This window comes from Oryctolagus cuniculus, chromosome 1, assembly GCF_964237555.1.
Source record: "Oryctolagus cuniculus chromosome 1, mOryCun1.1, whole genome shotgun sequence".
NCBI classification, from domain to species: domain Eukaryota; kingdom Metazoa; phylum Chordata; class Mammalia; order Lagomorpha; family Leporidae; genus Oryctolagus; species Oryctolagus cuniculus.
The window spans coordinates 48,894,162-48,909,237 of record NC_091432.1 but is presented as its reverse complement, the minus strand read 5'-3'; the positions used below and the strand labels follow the sequence as shown (position 1 = coordinate 48,909,237).

At 57.3% G+C, this 15,076-nt stretch overlaps 1 protein-coding gene across 4 annotated transcripts in view; it reads right to left on the bottom strand.

The window, feature by feature from the left end:
• ABCC8 (ATP binding cassette subfamily C member 8) overlaps nucleotides 1–15,076 on the bottom strand; it is a 74,620-nt gene that overhangs the window by 17,653 nt on the left and 41,891 nt on the right. For 2 of the 4 annotated variants that reach the window (XM_070072741.1, XM_070072749.1), the window contains exons 12-19: nucleotides 14,296–14,441; nucleotides 12,792–12,897; nucleotides 12,560–12,676; nucleotides 12,119–12,194; nucleotides 11,416–11,521; nucleotides 3,415–3,450; nucleotides 1,821–1,856; nucleotides 1,214–1,312 (exon numbers count right to left, since the gene is read on the bottom strand). In XM_070072741.1, coding sequence (XP_069928842.1) covers nucleotides 1,214–1,312; nucleotides 1,821–1,856; nucleotides 3,415–3,450; nucleotides 11,416–11,521; nucleotides 12,119–12,194; nucleotides 12,560–12,676; nucleotides 12,792–12,897; nucleotides 14,296–14,441 — 722 coding nt within the window. The remainder of the gene's footprint in view (nucleotides 1–1,213; nucleotides 1,313–1,820; nucleotides 1,857–3,414; nucleotides 3,451–11,415; nucleotides 11,522–12,118; nucleotides 12,195–12,559; nucleotides 12,677–12,791; nucleotides 12,898–14,295; nucleotides 14,442–15,076) is intronic. The other 2 variants (XM_070072745.1, XM_070072755.1) reach the window with 1 other exon arrangement.

The window sequence follows — 15,076 nt, the reverse complement described above, 5'->3', positions numbered from 1 at the left end:
GGGTCGATCCTTAGCATCTGGGGACCTGTGCCCAGGGCGACATTGGCTTCAATGGGCCTCCCGCTTGGGTACAAGCAAACACCACGTGAGCTTGGAAAGAGCTGAGGTCGGCACCTCCCACAACTGTGGGGAAGGTTAAATATTTGAAGGATGAAATTGGATGGGAGCAGATATGCTGAGTAAGTGCCCAGAGGGGACCCATGGCCCCGGGGTGGTGGGAAAAGCTGCAGCCAGAGCCCGTGCTCAGGCGGCTGCCACCTGGGAAAATGACCGCTGGCTGCTTGTGGCAATAATGATGATGGCTGGGCAAATATTTGCCCAGCCTATAACTCTTGGCCAGCCCGGTCACCTGGGTGGAAGCCAGCCAGGGTCCATGGAAGCACCTGAGTGTCTTGGTGATAAGCTGTACTGAGGAGTCTGTTGGCCACTTTTGGATTTGAGATCCGTTGTGGTCACTTACTGGCTGTAGACGGACTTGGGCAAGTACCTAACCTTTTTTTTAACCCTACATTTTTATATATTTAATTCATTTGCATAGCAGAGAGACTGATAGAGATCTCCCATCTGCTGGTTCACTCCCCAAATATATGTAACAGTTGGGGCAGGGCTGGGCCAGGCTGTAGCTAGGAGCTGAGAAGAGGCAGGGACTCAACTACTTGAGCCATCATGCTGCCTCCCAGGGTGCACACCAGCAGGAAGCTGGAATTAGCAGCAGAGCTGGGACTTAAACTCAGGTATCCCAACATGGAATGCACGTGTCCCAAGTCGCGTCTTAACCACAAATATCCACTTCTACCTAATCTTTCTGAGCCTTGGCTTCCTCATCTGTAAAGTGGGGACAACAGCAGGTGCCAGCGGCGGCGGTTTTGAGCATTAGAGGAACACAGGTACACAGGGCTTAGCGCGCTGCCTGGCACCTGCTAAGAGCTCAGTCGATGCTGGCTCTTGCTATCTCTGGAGAGAAAACAGCGCCCACATCTCGGAACTGGGGTGGGAACTGCAAGAATGGGACGCCCTGGAGAGAGCGGATCCACCCTCGAGCCCGCCTCCTGCCCCGCCCCCACCACTGGAGCCTCTCCAGATGGACCATATGGAGTTGGCTGGAGAGCAGCAGCCTGGAAAGCAGGGTATGGGAGAGGGGGGAGGGGCAGGGCTACGCGCTGAGGCTCAGGCCTCCCCTCCCCCCACCCGCCTCCCTCCCTCAGGCTTTTACCGCTGCTTGTTGAAGGGGCTCTCGAAGGTGATGTTCTCCTCCACGGTGGCGTTCAGCAGCCATGGCTTCTGAGACGCATAGGCCACAGGGCCTCTCTTCCTGGAAAGAACGGGGCGGGGTGGTGGGGGCCTCCTGGGGGGCTCATCCTCAGAGGCAGTCGTCCAGCAGAGCGTTAGACCAGCGCAAGGGGTTGGGGGCAGTGCCCAGATGGGAGGTGGTGGTGTTGGCTGAAATCTGCCGTGTGCGACTTCTGGTGGTCTCCTCCCCTCCCCACCAGGGCCTGAGCCACTTTTGGGGGGCCTGGCCCAGACAGCCAGCGGGGAGCGCAGAGTGTGCCCAGCCAGGGGCTCACGTGACCCGCCTCTCTTCCTGCTGAGGTGTCCAGAACTTCCCCCCACCATGGAGGAGCACGTTTGTATGAAGCGGAGCCATGGACGTCAGCCTGATGTCTTTAGGACCCCTGACCCCACACTGATCTAGGGGCAGGGAGCAGCTAAATGGACAGAAGCCACCAGCTGCCTGACAGGGATCCTCCCCAGCACCCCAGGGGCTGGGGGCCGGGGCCATCCTCCAGGGTCACATGGGCAGTTCTCCCAGCCCCTGGTACCTGACATCCGAGACGGCCGCGTTCTCCCGCTCTGGGCTGCAGCAGGGAGGAAAGACACGCGTCAGAGTCCCCCAAGAAGGGCGTCCTGCACAAAGATCTGGAGCTCCCTCAGTCCCCACCTGACTCGAATGGACCTTTATCATCCCTGCGGCCAAGTCCACAGCCACAAAGGCTGCACAGAGAGGTGTGGGGAGGGTGTGGCTGGCTGTGGGTGTGTGAGGAGACCCAGGGTCCTGCCTGAGAGGGACAGAGGGAGCAAGGCACCCTTGTGCAGGCTCTGAGTGGGGTGGGGGGGTCTGCTGGGTCAGAGGAAGATAAGTCCCAGTAAGTGGTCCTGTCTGGCCCAGCCTCTGCACGTGGGCTCAGAGGAGGGTCTCTGGCAGACAGAGCCGCACTGTGGCTGGGGCAGGGAGTGCTCCCAGGCTGGGCTGGGCTGGGCTGACAGCAGCACCTGCGCTTGGTGGTTGGGAACTCCCAGCTGACAGAGCTGAGAAGGGCTCCGGGCGAGATCTGCAGCTGCATGCACTGTGGCCCCATCGGGCGAGATCTGCAGCTGCATGCACTGTGGCCCCATCAGAAGGCAACAGTGGCATCTGAGGCTTCTGCCAGGGAGGCCATGTGAGCCGTGGGGCCCAGGTGCCCTGGGCGGCCCTGAGCTGCCCAAGTGTCAAATGTCCTGTCACTTTGTTCTCATAGCCCAGCCTCGCATTCGTCACATGCCATGCCTGATTTTCGCCTCGAGAAACCCTGTCACTGTGACTCGCCAGGCCGGGCTGTCATCACACCCCGGCACTTGGGGACAAGGTGCAAGAAAGGGCAGAGAGAACACCAGGAGGTGGGGCATGTTTGGTGTTGAAGAGGAAGTGGGGGGGACAGGGATGGTGGCGGTCAGACCTATTTACAAGAGCCAACCAGCCCTAGCAGTCCTGACTGCTCGCTGCCCGGGGTCTCTGTGCCGTCCTTGGAGCTACGAGGGCAGGAGGATATTCAGAGCCTCATCAAGCCAAGTCGCTGGTGCTTTTAGGCTTGTGCATTGAACAAAGCAGCAAAGCCAATTCTCTGTGCGGCCTGAGGGGCACCTCCCTCCTCTTCTGATTGTCTTGTTCCTTAGCCTCTTAAGAGTCTTCCCCAAAGCCATTTTAATATATTTTCTAATCATCCTTTCTCTGACACAGTTTCTTTACAGTTCAGGAGTTTTTAATGCATTGATAGGCTGTGTGGCATCACTACCATCTAGCTCCAGAACAGGTTCATCCCCCTCCCCCCATCCCCCGCCATGCAGTAGCAGCCCCCCCCCCGCCCCGACACCTCCACCCCCCCGCAACCTCTGATTTACTTTCTGATTCTACCCACCGTGAAATGTTAATCCCACAGATACCCTGACACCTGTTCATGTGCTACAGCCCTTTAGATGGGCACAAAGCATCATAATGTCCAATTTTTTCTCCCCGCTCAGGCCCCCGTTGAGAATGCATTCCCTTAGCCTCATGCCTCTGGAAACACGCAGGCTGCTCCTCGCCCCGCCCAAGCCCCCACCCCCCGCCAGCCCCTTCCTTGCACCGGGACCCACTGCTAACCCAGCCCCAAGCCATACCTGTGGTCATCTCCCGTCTCGCTGTCAGGAAGGCTGCTGGGATACAAGGGAGAATGATCAGGAGCCCTCACTGCCCGTCTCATTGCCTTGCCATGAGAAAGAAGCGATCCCCACCCCTCCCATCCTCACACCACCCCTGATCTCCAGCGGCTTCCTTGGGGCAGGAACTATTCCTCTCAGCCCCCTTCCCCCCACAGCACCTGGCCAGGCGCCCTCCAAGTGCTCTAAGAGGCCCTGAGGCAGAGCAGCAGTGAGGCTGCTGGGGCACCAGTGTTGCTTTGTTGCGGGGAAAGCTAAACTCAGAGAGGGAAAGTGGCTCTCCCAGGGTCACGATCATTTCACACACTGCCCAATAATGGGGTGAGTCGTTGCCCAGCACTGAAACAGGGGCAGAAAACGCCTGTGTGTGCTGATGTGGTTAAGATCAGTCTTACCTTTTGTGGATCAGGTTCCTGTTAACTCACCCGGGCATGAATAGAGTGCTATGGACTGCATCCCACACTTACAGTAGGGACATCTTTGGAAAATACCAGGCGAGGTGACCTGAATTGTGTTCCAACTTTGCCAGCGCTCCTTCCCCTGCCCCCGGGCCACCACCTTCCAGAAGCCAGTGAAATGTGTGCTCCTGACATGCACACGGTGGTGGTGGGGCACTGGGTGAGACTGCGGATCTTATTTTCATCACAGTGAAAACAGCCAGCAGTTACGGAACTTCCTAAGCTCTGAGGCAAGACTGGCACGGGGTTATCTCTTTTTAAGTTTAAGTACATGAAGGTTTATTTTGATTGTCCTCTCTTTACAAAGCAAGTGAGGCACAGAAAGGTTAAGTCATTTGCCCAAAGTCACACAGCCAGCAAGTAGCAGAGCAAACAGATCTGCCTCCAAAGCTTCATGTTCCGGACGTTCAAGCTGCGTGACTTCCCTGCGGCTCCCCACGCTGCCACAGTGCAGAGGATGCATCCTTCCTGTCCGGGCAACACCAGGGACAGGGAGAAGCCTGATGAGATCCCCCTCCTGCTGAGGAGCAGGACTGGATGCAGAGAGCCCAGGGGATGTGTGGTTGCCAGGCCCCTGCGTTCCCGTTCTCTGATCTTTGCGGTCTCGCTGCTTCCTTCTCTCAACCCATCAGCAGCTCGCATTCATCAGCCACCAGATTGCTGCAATTTACAATTTACAGACAAGCTGGTAACATGAGACAGATAAAACCCTGAGGCTGACAAATTCCAGCTCTGTGGCCACAGCCCGATAAGCGTATCTCTGGAGACCTCCTGCCTTGACTGCTTCCAGGGTAGCAAAGCTGTTATTCCAGCCTCCGAGCCTCCGTGGCTACCAGACAACAAGGCTGCAGCCGGCCCTAACTCTGGTGCACCCCTATTGCCCTCCTAATGGACCACCTTGCTCCCTAATGAGCTGCTGGGTAGGGTAGGCCTGTCACCCCAGGGCATGTCAAGGCTGGCAGGCTGTCCTTTTCGGCCCCCATGGTGCTCCGCACAGGACTGATCTGTAACAGATGGAGGCTGTGGACCCACACAGCAATCATTCAGGAAGAAGGAAGGAAGAGAACTAACACTATGCAAAGTTGCCTGCACTCCCATCTCCTTCTTACCACCCTCCCTCACTTTACAGAGGGGGAAACCGAGGCTCAGGGTTTGCATAACCACCTGATATGACAGCACCAGGAAGCAGGGAACCTGGGGTGTGAAACTGGTTCATACTCTCTTTCCAGGCTGTGTGCGTCTACTTAAGCAGAAAAGTGAACAATGGAATAACTGGCAGGCATAACTGGAACAAATGGGATAACTCTCCTCTCAAGTGAGTGCTGAGTTCTTAAATGGGTGGTGAGAGCATTTCATTCTTCCTCTGCCTGCACTTTTCGGACCAAGCACTGGGTCAAAGGGACCGTTCCCCCTGGTTCTCCAATCTCACAGCATTCCAGCCAGCCAGCTAGGAGCCGGGCACCTGTGCAGCAACCTGCATCAGGGCACAGAGCCTGCCCTGCAGGGGCTCACAGCCCGGTAGAGCAAATCGGACAGGTAAAGAAGTCAGAAAGTTGTAGGAGCCAAAAGGGAAGTGGGACCCACAGGGCATTAGAGAACTTGTCTGGGAAGTACACACAGGCACAAACGCACAGAGAAAAGACCGGAAGCTTCCGGTGGCAGGACACCAGGTGGTTTCATCTCCTGTATGCAGGTGTATTTTTTCAAGTTCAATGGGCATCCTTGGGGAAGCAGAGAAAAATGTGATTTAAAAGAGTAGTTTGGAGGACGAGGAAATCTACGAAAATAAGGGAGAGCTGGCAGACAAATTCACAGTTGGGAGGGGTCCTGATGGGTGGGAAGAACTGGGGCAGTGGAGGTGGAGGGAGGGGACGGGGCTGGAGACGGACACTGCACGGGTAGACGGACACTGCACGGGGAGAAGTGGGGGGAATGTGGGTTCTGGAGTGCGTATGCGCAGGCTTCTCGGCAAGCTCCCTTACTTAGAGAAGCCCCTGTTTGCTTATCTGTAAAATGGGAGTGAAGCTCAAACCTCACAATGACACAGAGAGTGTGAGTTCCGCAGACAGCTGGTAGCTGGCTGGAGGGAAGTCGGTGGGGCCTGAGAACTGGGGGCACCATTCTCTCAGCTTAGCGTGGGGTCCCCAAAGTGCATGCACAGAGAGAGTCCAATGATCTCACCACTCGCTTAAGACCCCGGTGATAAACAAAAAGCAGGAGGTAGAAGCTGAGAGTAAATTAGCACTGCCAGAGCTCCACTGTGCACTCACCCTGCCAGGCAGCCTGTCACCACCCTGGAACCATACCTGTCACCATAGCCCTTTCCGCTCCGTGTCATTGGGTCCCAAGGCCAATGGGAAGGAAAAGGAGACTGAGTCTCAGAGAGGTGATGAAACCTGTCCAAGGTCACAGAGCTAGCTCCAGGCCCTTTGCCTCCCAGGCCAGGCTTAGTCATCATTCCCGCTACGGGTTCCTTCTCCTGTCTGTTCATTCTCTGCCTTCCCACACCTGCCTCCTCTCCTCCAGGAAAGCCGGGTGCACCTGATCCCCTGCAGCCAGCTCCCCACTGGCTCCAGGAACTGCACAGGCAGATCTGACCCTGGGGACATCCGAATCAGGGGTCTCAGCAGGCTGCTGTCACACCAACTCCCACAAGGCAACAGGTTCGGGGACAGGCCCCAGGCCTGCAGAGTGGGTACAGAGAGACAGGACAAGCAGGGAGCCTCAGTGAGCTGGGAGGTGCAGGTCCTCACAGGCAAGCAGCCCTGAGCAGGTTCCTCGGCCCTTTCTGCCTGTTGGCTCCCTGGGGGATTTAATGTCATTCCACTGCGCAGACTGATGGCCTTGGTCTCTGTTCCCAATGAAAGAACTTGATCTGAATGTATTCCCTAATATTGACTTTTTATTAAAATGCTTTCCTCTTAAGATGGCCCAAGTGCTTGGGCCCCTGCCACCCACATGGGAGACCCAGATGGAGTTCAGGGTTCCTGACTTTGGCCTGTATCCATCTGGGGAGTGAACCAGTGGATGAAAGATCTCTTTCTCTCTTGGTCGCTGTCACTCTTTCAAATAAATAAAATAAATCTAAAAAAGAGTAATGGTTTCCTCTGAGGATTCTAGGGGCCATTTTCAGATTCCCAGGTAGACAAGTCATTGGTACATGGAGCTAGGCAGGGCAGGCGACCCTTCTTAAAGGAATGCCTGTGAGCCACGTGGCTCTGAGACCTGGATTCAGGCTCCTGTAGGCAGGACCGCAGCCAATGGACCCTGCGTGCTCCCCCTGGGGCTCTCTGCCCACACCCCTGTCTGCTTCAGCCTCAGGAGCAAGGGCATTGACCAGGTCATCTGCTCTGTAGCCTACCCAGGGCAGTTCCACTGGGACACATACCCCAGAGTCCCGAGGGAAGCAGACTCATTAGCAAATTGTCCCAACACAGGGTGAGCCAGCAACTGCCAGGACTCGCTTACTCCGAGCCTTGATGGAGAGGTGGGGTGGAGGAGTTGCTGGGCTTGGGAAGCCGGGCAGAGGTCCGTATTTATAAAGGCAGGCAGCGTCTTGAAGGCTGTAAGTTGCTCCAGGTTCATTCTTTCGGCAAATGAACTCAATTAGCAGAGGCACGATGGCTATACAGAGATGCGGTCCTGTCTCCAGGGAGCTCACTGAAGCCTCTCCTGGGAGACAGACTGGAGTGCAATTAAAGAGCAGTAGTGGGATTCTGTTGTCGGCAAAGAAGAATGCTGCCAAGTAATAATATTTACAGGGCACTCACTCCGTGCTTGGAGAATCTGGACCCCGTCGGTAAGAAGGGGAAGCAGGTGCCCACAGAAAGCTCATGGAATGTTCCAGAACACAGCCCTGATCTGAACCTGGCAGCTTGGCTCTAAGGCCCCAGCTCCTCCCTGCCCAGCCATCCTGCTCACTAGGTCACTGCAGGAATAAATAAAGCCTTGTACAAATAAATCAAACCCCTGCTCCCCAGAGCATTCTCTGTGTTCACCTCCCAACTCTGCCTGGTGCCTCCTGGGACTCTGGCTGGTCGCCTGGTTACCGGGTCTTGGCCCTGGTGTGGGTGAAAACCACAGTAGTGGCCGGGGCATCACCCTTGCCTCTGACCACAGAGGGCAGGGCTCAGGGGGTCCAGAGCGATTTGCTGTTGGTTCACTTTGCTGGAGCATCATCTCCCTGCAGAACTGGGCTCAATGGCAGCTCAGACGGTAACAGGGATGGGGGGACCCCTGCATACAGCCCTTGTGCCTCACTCACTGACCAGGACGAGTGGCCCAGCAGAGCTGCAGGTGTGCCCAGGATTTTGAAGGGCAAACAGCTGATGAATCCAACTAGCTCCCGTCTACCTAGACTCCTTCTCCTAGCCACTGGAACGAGTTCCTAACCACTCTCCCTTCCTCGTTCCTACAGTCTCTCTCTCTGTGTCCCCCTCTCTTTCTCTCCCTTCCTCTCCCATCCACCTTCGTTTATCACCAGCACACTTCTGCTACAGCCTTTGGGTGGAATCTTATTTCCTGGGCCTTTCGGATCAAAGTCAAGTTCACTTCCTCAGTCCCATCTCCCACCCCTGTACCGCACACACCCTGTGCTCCAGGTACGCAGAATCAATAGCAGCACGCCTCCGCCACGCCGGCACCCCTGCCTGCAACGCCTTCCTCTCCTCTTCCAAGCCCCCAGGCCAGGTCCACAGGGAGCCTTCTCTCCCTGACAGCAGAGCTCACAGCCGCTCCTCTGCGCTCCTAGCACGCACGGCGCTGATCACCTTTCCCCGCCTTAAAGCACGAGTTGTGTCTTAACCGTTTTTGCATTCCTGATACTGGGCACGCAGTGGGTGCTCAGTGGATGCTGGGGGAGTGGATACATCAATGGGGAGAAACTGGAGCTCCTGGGTTGGCTATGAGGAGGAGGGAGCTGGGCCACAGGGGAGAGCAAAGCGGATCCAGCGGATCCTGGATAACTGAGAACTTCTTCACTCCTGCCCCCTCCCAAGGCTCAGACAGAGCCAGGAGCTGGGGCCTGGGATGCCTGGGGACAGTGGGTGTTGATGAGGACAGAGCTGAGGAGGCAGATGTGCGCGTGTCACAGTGACAGCAGCCACCAGCTCCTCACAAGTCTTGTGCACCAAGGGGAAAGCCCTTGTATTCGAGCAACTGGCACAAATCCCACCTCTGCCCCTGAAGAGCTGTGTGGCCCTGGGCAACTCAGTTTCCTAATCTGTCAAATGGGATAACAGTCACGGCCACCTTAGTGCAGACCGCAGCAGGGAAGTGCCTGGCACAATGCGCAGCACACCAGAGACTCAGTGTCTGCTGCCCTGGAGGGGCCCCCGTACCCCCTGGGTGGGGGCAGAGGTCAGGCCTTGGAGAAGAGGAGGGGGCTGAGGCAGGAGGCCGAGCCCCTGCCACGTATGACTGTCCCCTCTGTGGAGGACGAGGAGAGGTGCTGATGCTGGCATGGGGGCACCAGCGGGTGAGGGTGTGGGGAGGAGCCAAGAAAGAAGGCAGTGGAAGCGGCAGGCATCGGAGGAGCGGGTCAGAAGCTACTTGGGATGCCAGCTTGGGAAATCAACAGAGTGCTGGTCTCCCGGCTCCTCTGCTTCAGAACCAGCTCCCTGCTAATGCGCACCCTTGGGGCAGCCGAGGATGGCTCAAGCACTGCGTCCCTGCCACCCACATAAGAGGCCCAGATGGAGTTCCAGGCTCCAGGCTTCAGCCGGATCCAGTCCTGGCTGTTGTGGGCATTTGGGGAGTGAACCAGTGGACTGGAAATCTTTGTTTCTCTGTCTTTCAAATAAAGTGAGAATAAATAAACAAAAACACACAAGAGAAGAAAGAAGGCAAAGGGACCAGGGTCAGGGGTTTGGACCTTGGTGCTGGGCAGGAGCCCAGGGGTAGCTGCAGTCTCTGGGCTCTGCAGCCCCCTCTAGGAAAGGCCGGCCCTGGAGGAGGGCATGGGTCCAGCCTGCCCTCGGCGTGCAACTCAGAGATGAATCCCTGGGCCTAGGATCCCCGGGACCCAGCTGAGGCAGCGGCCAGCTTGAGGGGAAGAACCTGGGCGTAGGGCCCTGGCTCCACGCACTGACCCGTGTCACCCAGCCTCTCTAGGCCTCAGTTCATGCTTCTGTGAAATGGGTAAGCGCACGCAGCTCCGAGGCTGGATGGGAGGCCTCAGTGAGCTCCTGCTTACAATGTGCTCAGCACAGGGCCCGGGCCGTGGCAAGCACTCAAGACTACTGGCAGCTCTCTCCAGTTCACCGTTCATGGAGGGCTCCAGTCTTGCACTAGACACGCAATCAGCCAACAGGCAAGAGGTTCTCACTCCAAGCTTTCAGGGTCAATTGACAGAGGGACTGGCAAAGTGGCCACAAACCCAACGCCTGAGTCTTCCCGTTAGGCTGTGCTGAAATTCTCCCAGTAAGACGCAGGATGGAGGCAGAGAGCCCTGTGGCCCTAAACCCCCCATGGAATTAAAGCTAAGAGGCCGACTGAGGCCTAGGAGAGCCCAGGGGCTCACCTGGCCGAGAGGGGAAATGCACTGTTCACCCATTGTGGGCAGCACTCGGGAGTAGCAGGAAGTGGGGGTGCCTGCTGGTGCTCAGACGCACGGCCCGGGATCTTTCTCTCTGCTCCGTTCTGCGTCACACTGAGTAAAATGTGGCATCCGAATGAGGCTTTTCCCCGAGAAGTGACCAGTAGGGCAGGCCTGTCCTGCAGAATTGGCTGCGACCTTTATTCCCGAATGAGAGCTGCAAACCCCGACCAGATGTCCACTCCCCTTGGCTACGGGAGGCCTGGGAGCCAGGCTTCGTGTTAACGGCTTCAGCTGTCCTTTGCCCAGCTTCCAAACACCGGGCACACCCTCCTCATGTCTCAGCTCCTCTTTTCTTAATTTTTGGAGAGGTTCTATTTTATTTGCATCATTTATCAACGAGTTTCAAGTGCTTTTTGGAAGTAGATGGGTATGAATAATAGATTTATGATTGACTCAGCCCGAGCTTCTGGCTCTTTAATTAAGATCATGATCTCTGCCCAGAAACCACCATTTGTCTGGGCTGCCTCTCGCTCCTGCACACACCCGCTGACTGGTTGGTGTCACTTTTGCCATTGCCCTCGCTGGAAATCAATGGTGACGCTGCAGTCTCCTACCCTGGGAGGCACAGCCACTCCGCAAACATGGGATTTGGAGTCAAACAGGACTGAGTTCTAATTCCGGCTCTGCCACCTGCTAGCTGTGTGGATTAGGCCAAACAGTATAACCCTCATCCACAAGGTGAGAACTGATAATAACCTTTACTTTGCTGGGTATCAGAAGGATTAAAGAAAAATGGCATGCTGAGGACTTAGCAAAGAACCTGGCCCATAGTGAGGTTAGAATCGGTACTAACGATGATGAGGAGAGCAACTTGCGGCATTTATTGAGTCCTCACTGAACACACAGTGGACGCTGAGCAGGACGACGGGATGAAGGGCCCCCGCTCACTGCGGATGCGTGCCTCACCTGTTCCAGAACACAGTCCCCGAGATCTTCTGCATCTCCCCCAGCGTGGCGAGCAGCAGCGAGGACTTGCCGCAGCCCACTTGCCCCACGATCATGGTCAGCTGGCCTGCAGGGAGGGCGGGTGGCAGACAGAGGAGGGCCGGGGAAGCATGAACAACCACCATCCAGACAGACAGACAGACACGGACACCCAGTCCTATCCCCAGAATCCCTAAGACTTGCTCTCCCCCAAGAGCCGTCCCTCCCCGAAACCCACACCCTCCTCCGGCTCCCCAGGCCCCTCCTCCACTCTGTTCCCTGGCCCCTTCCTCCCTCAGCACGCCCTCCTCCTTTCCAGCGCCCCACCAGTGAGAGCCCAGCTCCTCATGCTCCCAACCAGGGCATCCTGGTTCCCAGCCTCCTCCTTGGCTCAGGGCACTGCTCCTGGCCCCAGGGACCTTGCTCATTCTCAGAAACCCCACCTCCCCCGCAAGCCTCTCTTGGCTGTTCCAGTCGGCTCATTTGAGAACTGAGGGCCCCCCTGTCCTGCCCTGTCCTTGCTGCTGCACTTGCCCCTGGCACAAGGTCACGCGAGGACACAGCCCTCTTTCTCCTGTCTTGCGCCCCCCAGAGGGAGCAGGGAGCAGCGACTCAAGAACTGTGGATTTGTCTTTCCTTGTCAGTGAGACGTGGGGAAGGGCCTGGTGGGGTGTGCTGGGCATACCTCGGGGGATACGGATGGTGATGTTGGACAGCGTGGGGATCCCATCCGGGGTCCACGTGAAGAAGCCTCCGATGATCTTTGTTGGCCACACCCCACCGTGCAGATGAGAACAGAAAGGCAGCTGGGGTCTCAGTGTGTGTGCTTAGGTGTCTCTTGCTTCCTCACCCCCACAAAAGCCAAAAGACACCGATTCCAGCTCCCAGATCACTTCCCGGGCAGGTGATGGGGGCACTGACTCTGTCAGGCTGACCCCTGCCCAAGGCACCCTCCCTAGAGGATGGCTGAGTGTCCCCTGGCTCGGTGGAGTGGAAGCATTGTCTCTGGTTTCAGGGCTCCTAGGGACCCTACAGGCAGGCAGGGAGACCTGTGGAAGGAGGACCCAGCACCTCGGCCTTCCAGGTGCTGTGTAGCCAGCATGGGGGTGCAGGGCCTCGGGCTCACCTGGACACAGCAGCTGTTGGCATCTCCATCCGCGCTGGGGGCCAGCCTTTGCAGGGGGCCCATGAGGTCCCGACAATCCTCCCGGGCCGGGCGCTTGCGGTTCACCACCTTGAGGGGCTGGGGACGGTTAGGAGGTGAGGGCCCGCTGGGGCGGGAGCTGTGCCAGCAGGGAGGAAAGGCTGAGGCTGGTCGGAGAAGGGTCCACGAGCAGCCAGGGAGGCCGAGCACTCACCACCGCCTGGTACTTGCTGGCTTGGCTCTGGGGTGCGGGCTCACGGGGAGCACTCTGCTCCTTGCGGATCTCTGCACTTGACAGGAACTCGCTCAGCTTCTGCACACTGCAGGGGATGCACAGAGACCCCCTCACCCCTGCCAGGGGCAGAGGGGAGGGCAAGGGAGCAGGGTGTATGTGGCATGAGAGAGAAGCTCCCAGAAGGGTCCTGTCCTGAGGTGTGGCCCCCACAAAGCCCACGCCGGTGGGGATGGACCTGTGGGCACCCCCAAGGGGCAGGTCATAGGCATTGTCAAGGTTTGTGAGCATGGAGCAGGATCTGCACAAGAGGTGGGGCTGGTTAGATTGAGGGTTGGAGGTGGTATGGGTTAGTCCGGATTGTTGAACTGAAGCATGGTTGGTGCTGGCCGTGGTTAGCTACTGTCACAGCCAAGGCTGACCTGTGTTCAAATTCACTAGGTTTAGGATTGGTTATCAACAATAGCTAATGTTTTGGGAGCATGCCCTACATGCCAGACACTGTATTAATTGCTTCCTAAGTAGGATACAAAGTCCCACCGCAACCTGCGGGGCTGGGAGCAGGTGTTACGATTCGTGGAGGGGACCCTCCCCTTCCCCCCACTGCCAACCGCCCTGTGGATGCTGCTAAGGCCCTGGGCCTTTCCTTCTCTCAATTCTTTCTTTCCCATCCTGGGGGTTGGGAGCCGACTGCGAAGCTTGAGACTGGTCTGTGTCCCTGTTGTCTCCTTTTTGCTAAACCTGTAAGAGGCTTGGGGCAAAACAAGCCATCCTACCCCTAAGGTAGGAATAGTCTGGGGCTGCAAGCAAGCTGTGGCCTGGGGGTCTTCATTCTGTGCACCTGCTGCCCCTCAGAGGGGCAGACACCAGGCCTCTCTGTCCCCATCCTCCCTCTCTGGAGCTCTCCCTGCAGTTTTGGGGATGGAGAAATGTGGAGCTTCAGGCTGCTTCTCACTCCCACCCTGAGCCCACAGCCTGTGCTTCCTCCTTAAAAAGCCTTCGGCTCCCTTGGTGTTTCATTCTTGGAAACAACAGAATTAAACCAACAGTGCTTAAAAATGTGAGTGCATTGGGTAGGCCCAGTGGATTTCCAGCAGGTGCAGCAACCTTGAGTCTTTGATTTCTACATCGAATCCCAAGGCTGGAGCAGAGGCGGCAGGGAGAGGGACGATGACTGGAAGTCACGATGCCATGGCCCATGAACTGAGTCAGGACAGTCGAGCCCGGATATGTGAGCTCATCACACTGCCGGCCATATACTCCCTGGATCACTGTCTCCCTTCTGTCTTTGGGCCACTGCTAGAGCTGCCTCCTGCAAGTCACCCCTCCATGGGCTGCTTCATTCTGACAGCTGCCCAGGACTCCCACCCGACCCCCACAATCAGGGTCCCCCAAGACAGGGGTGTCACTTGCTTCTAGGCTGAGGCACAGGCCATTTGTTAGCAGGTGCCCATAGCACAGGAGAGGACAGGCAGCCTCCCCTCACCTCACCAGCGCTTTGACTGTCGAGCGGACCACACTGGACAGCAGGAAGAGCGGGGTGACCAGGATGTGGAAGAGGGACAGGGAGGCAAAGGCCACCGATGGCGAGAAGTCGGCCCCTTTGAAGAAGCTGACGTGGCCCACGAAGGTCTATGGACAGAAGCGTGGCTCAGGACGCAGGCCCCTCCCACCCAGAGAGACACACTCATCATCCGTCATGTTGTGGAAACGTCCCCAGCAAGTGCAGGACCTCGAGCTGGAGGGCAGGGACTGGTCCTCCTCCTCCCCCAGCCCTGCCTCCCCCCAAGCTGCCCCTTCCCTGGCAGGAATGACTGGACAGGGGCTCTTGGGTTAGGCCAGTGCCCTCCCTCCTTAAGCAGCAGCCAGACTGCCTGCTTCCCCAGCCCCCAGTGGGAGCCAGTGTAGACACAGGAAGTGCACAGCCAGCTCCCAGCCATGCCTGACCCGGCTACCTGGCCAGCTCAGGGCCCCTGTTACCCACAATTCCCCAAAGAGCCAGGCCAGAAAGCAGCCCAATAAATCAGGTTGCAAGTGAATTCCAAGAGCGCCTGACAGGCTGTGAACCCGACAGAGCTCAGGGATACCAGCCCCAAGGGAAATACATTCTCTTTTTAAAGAACCGCAGTGGTCACAGAGCCATCCTGGGGGCTGGGGCGAAGGGCTGTGGGCTGGTGGGGGGCTGGGCCTTTCTGGAGCAGCTCTTTGGTTGCCCCCACCCCTGAGCTCACCCACAGCTTTGGTCAAGCTCGCTTTAAAAAAGCACA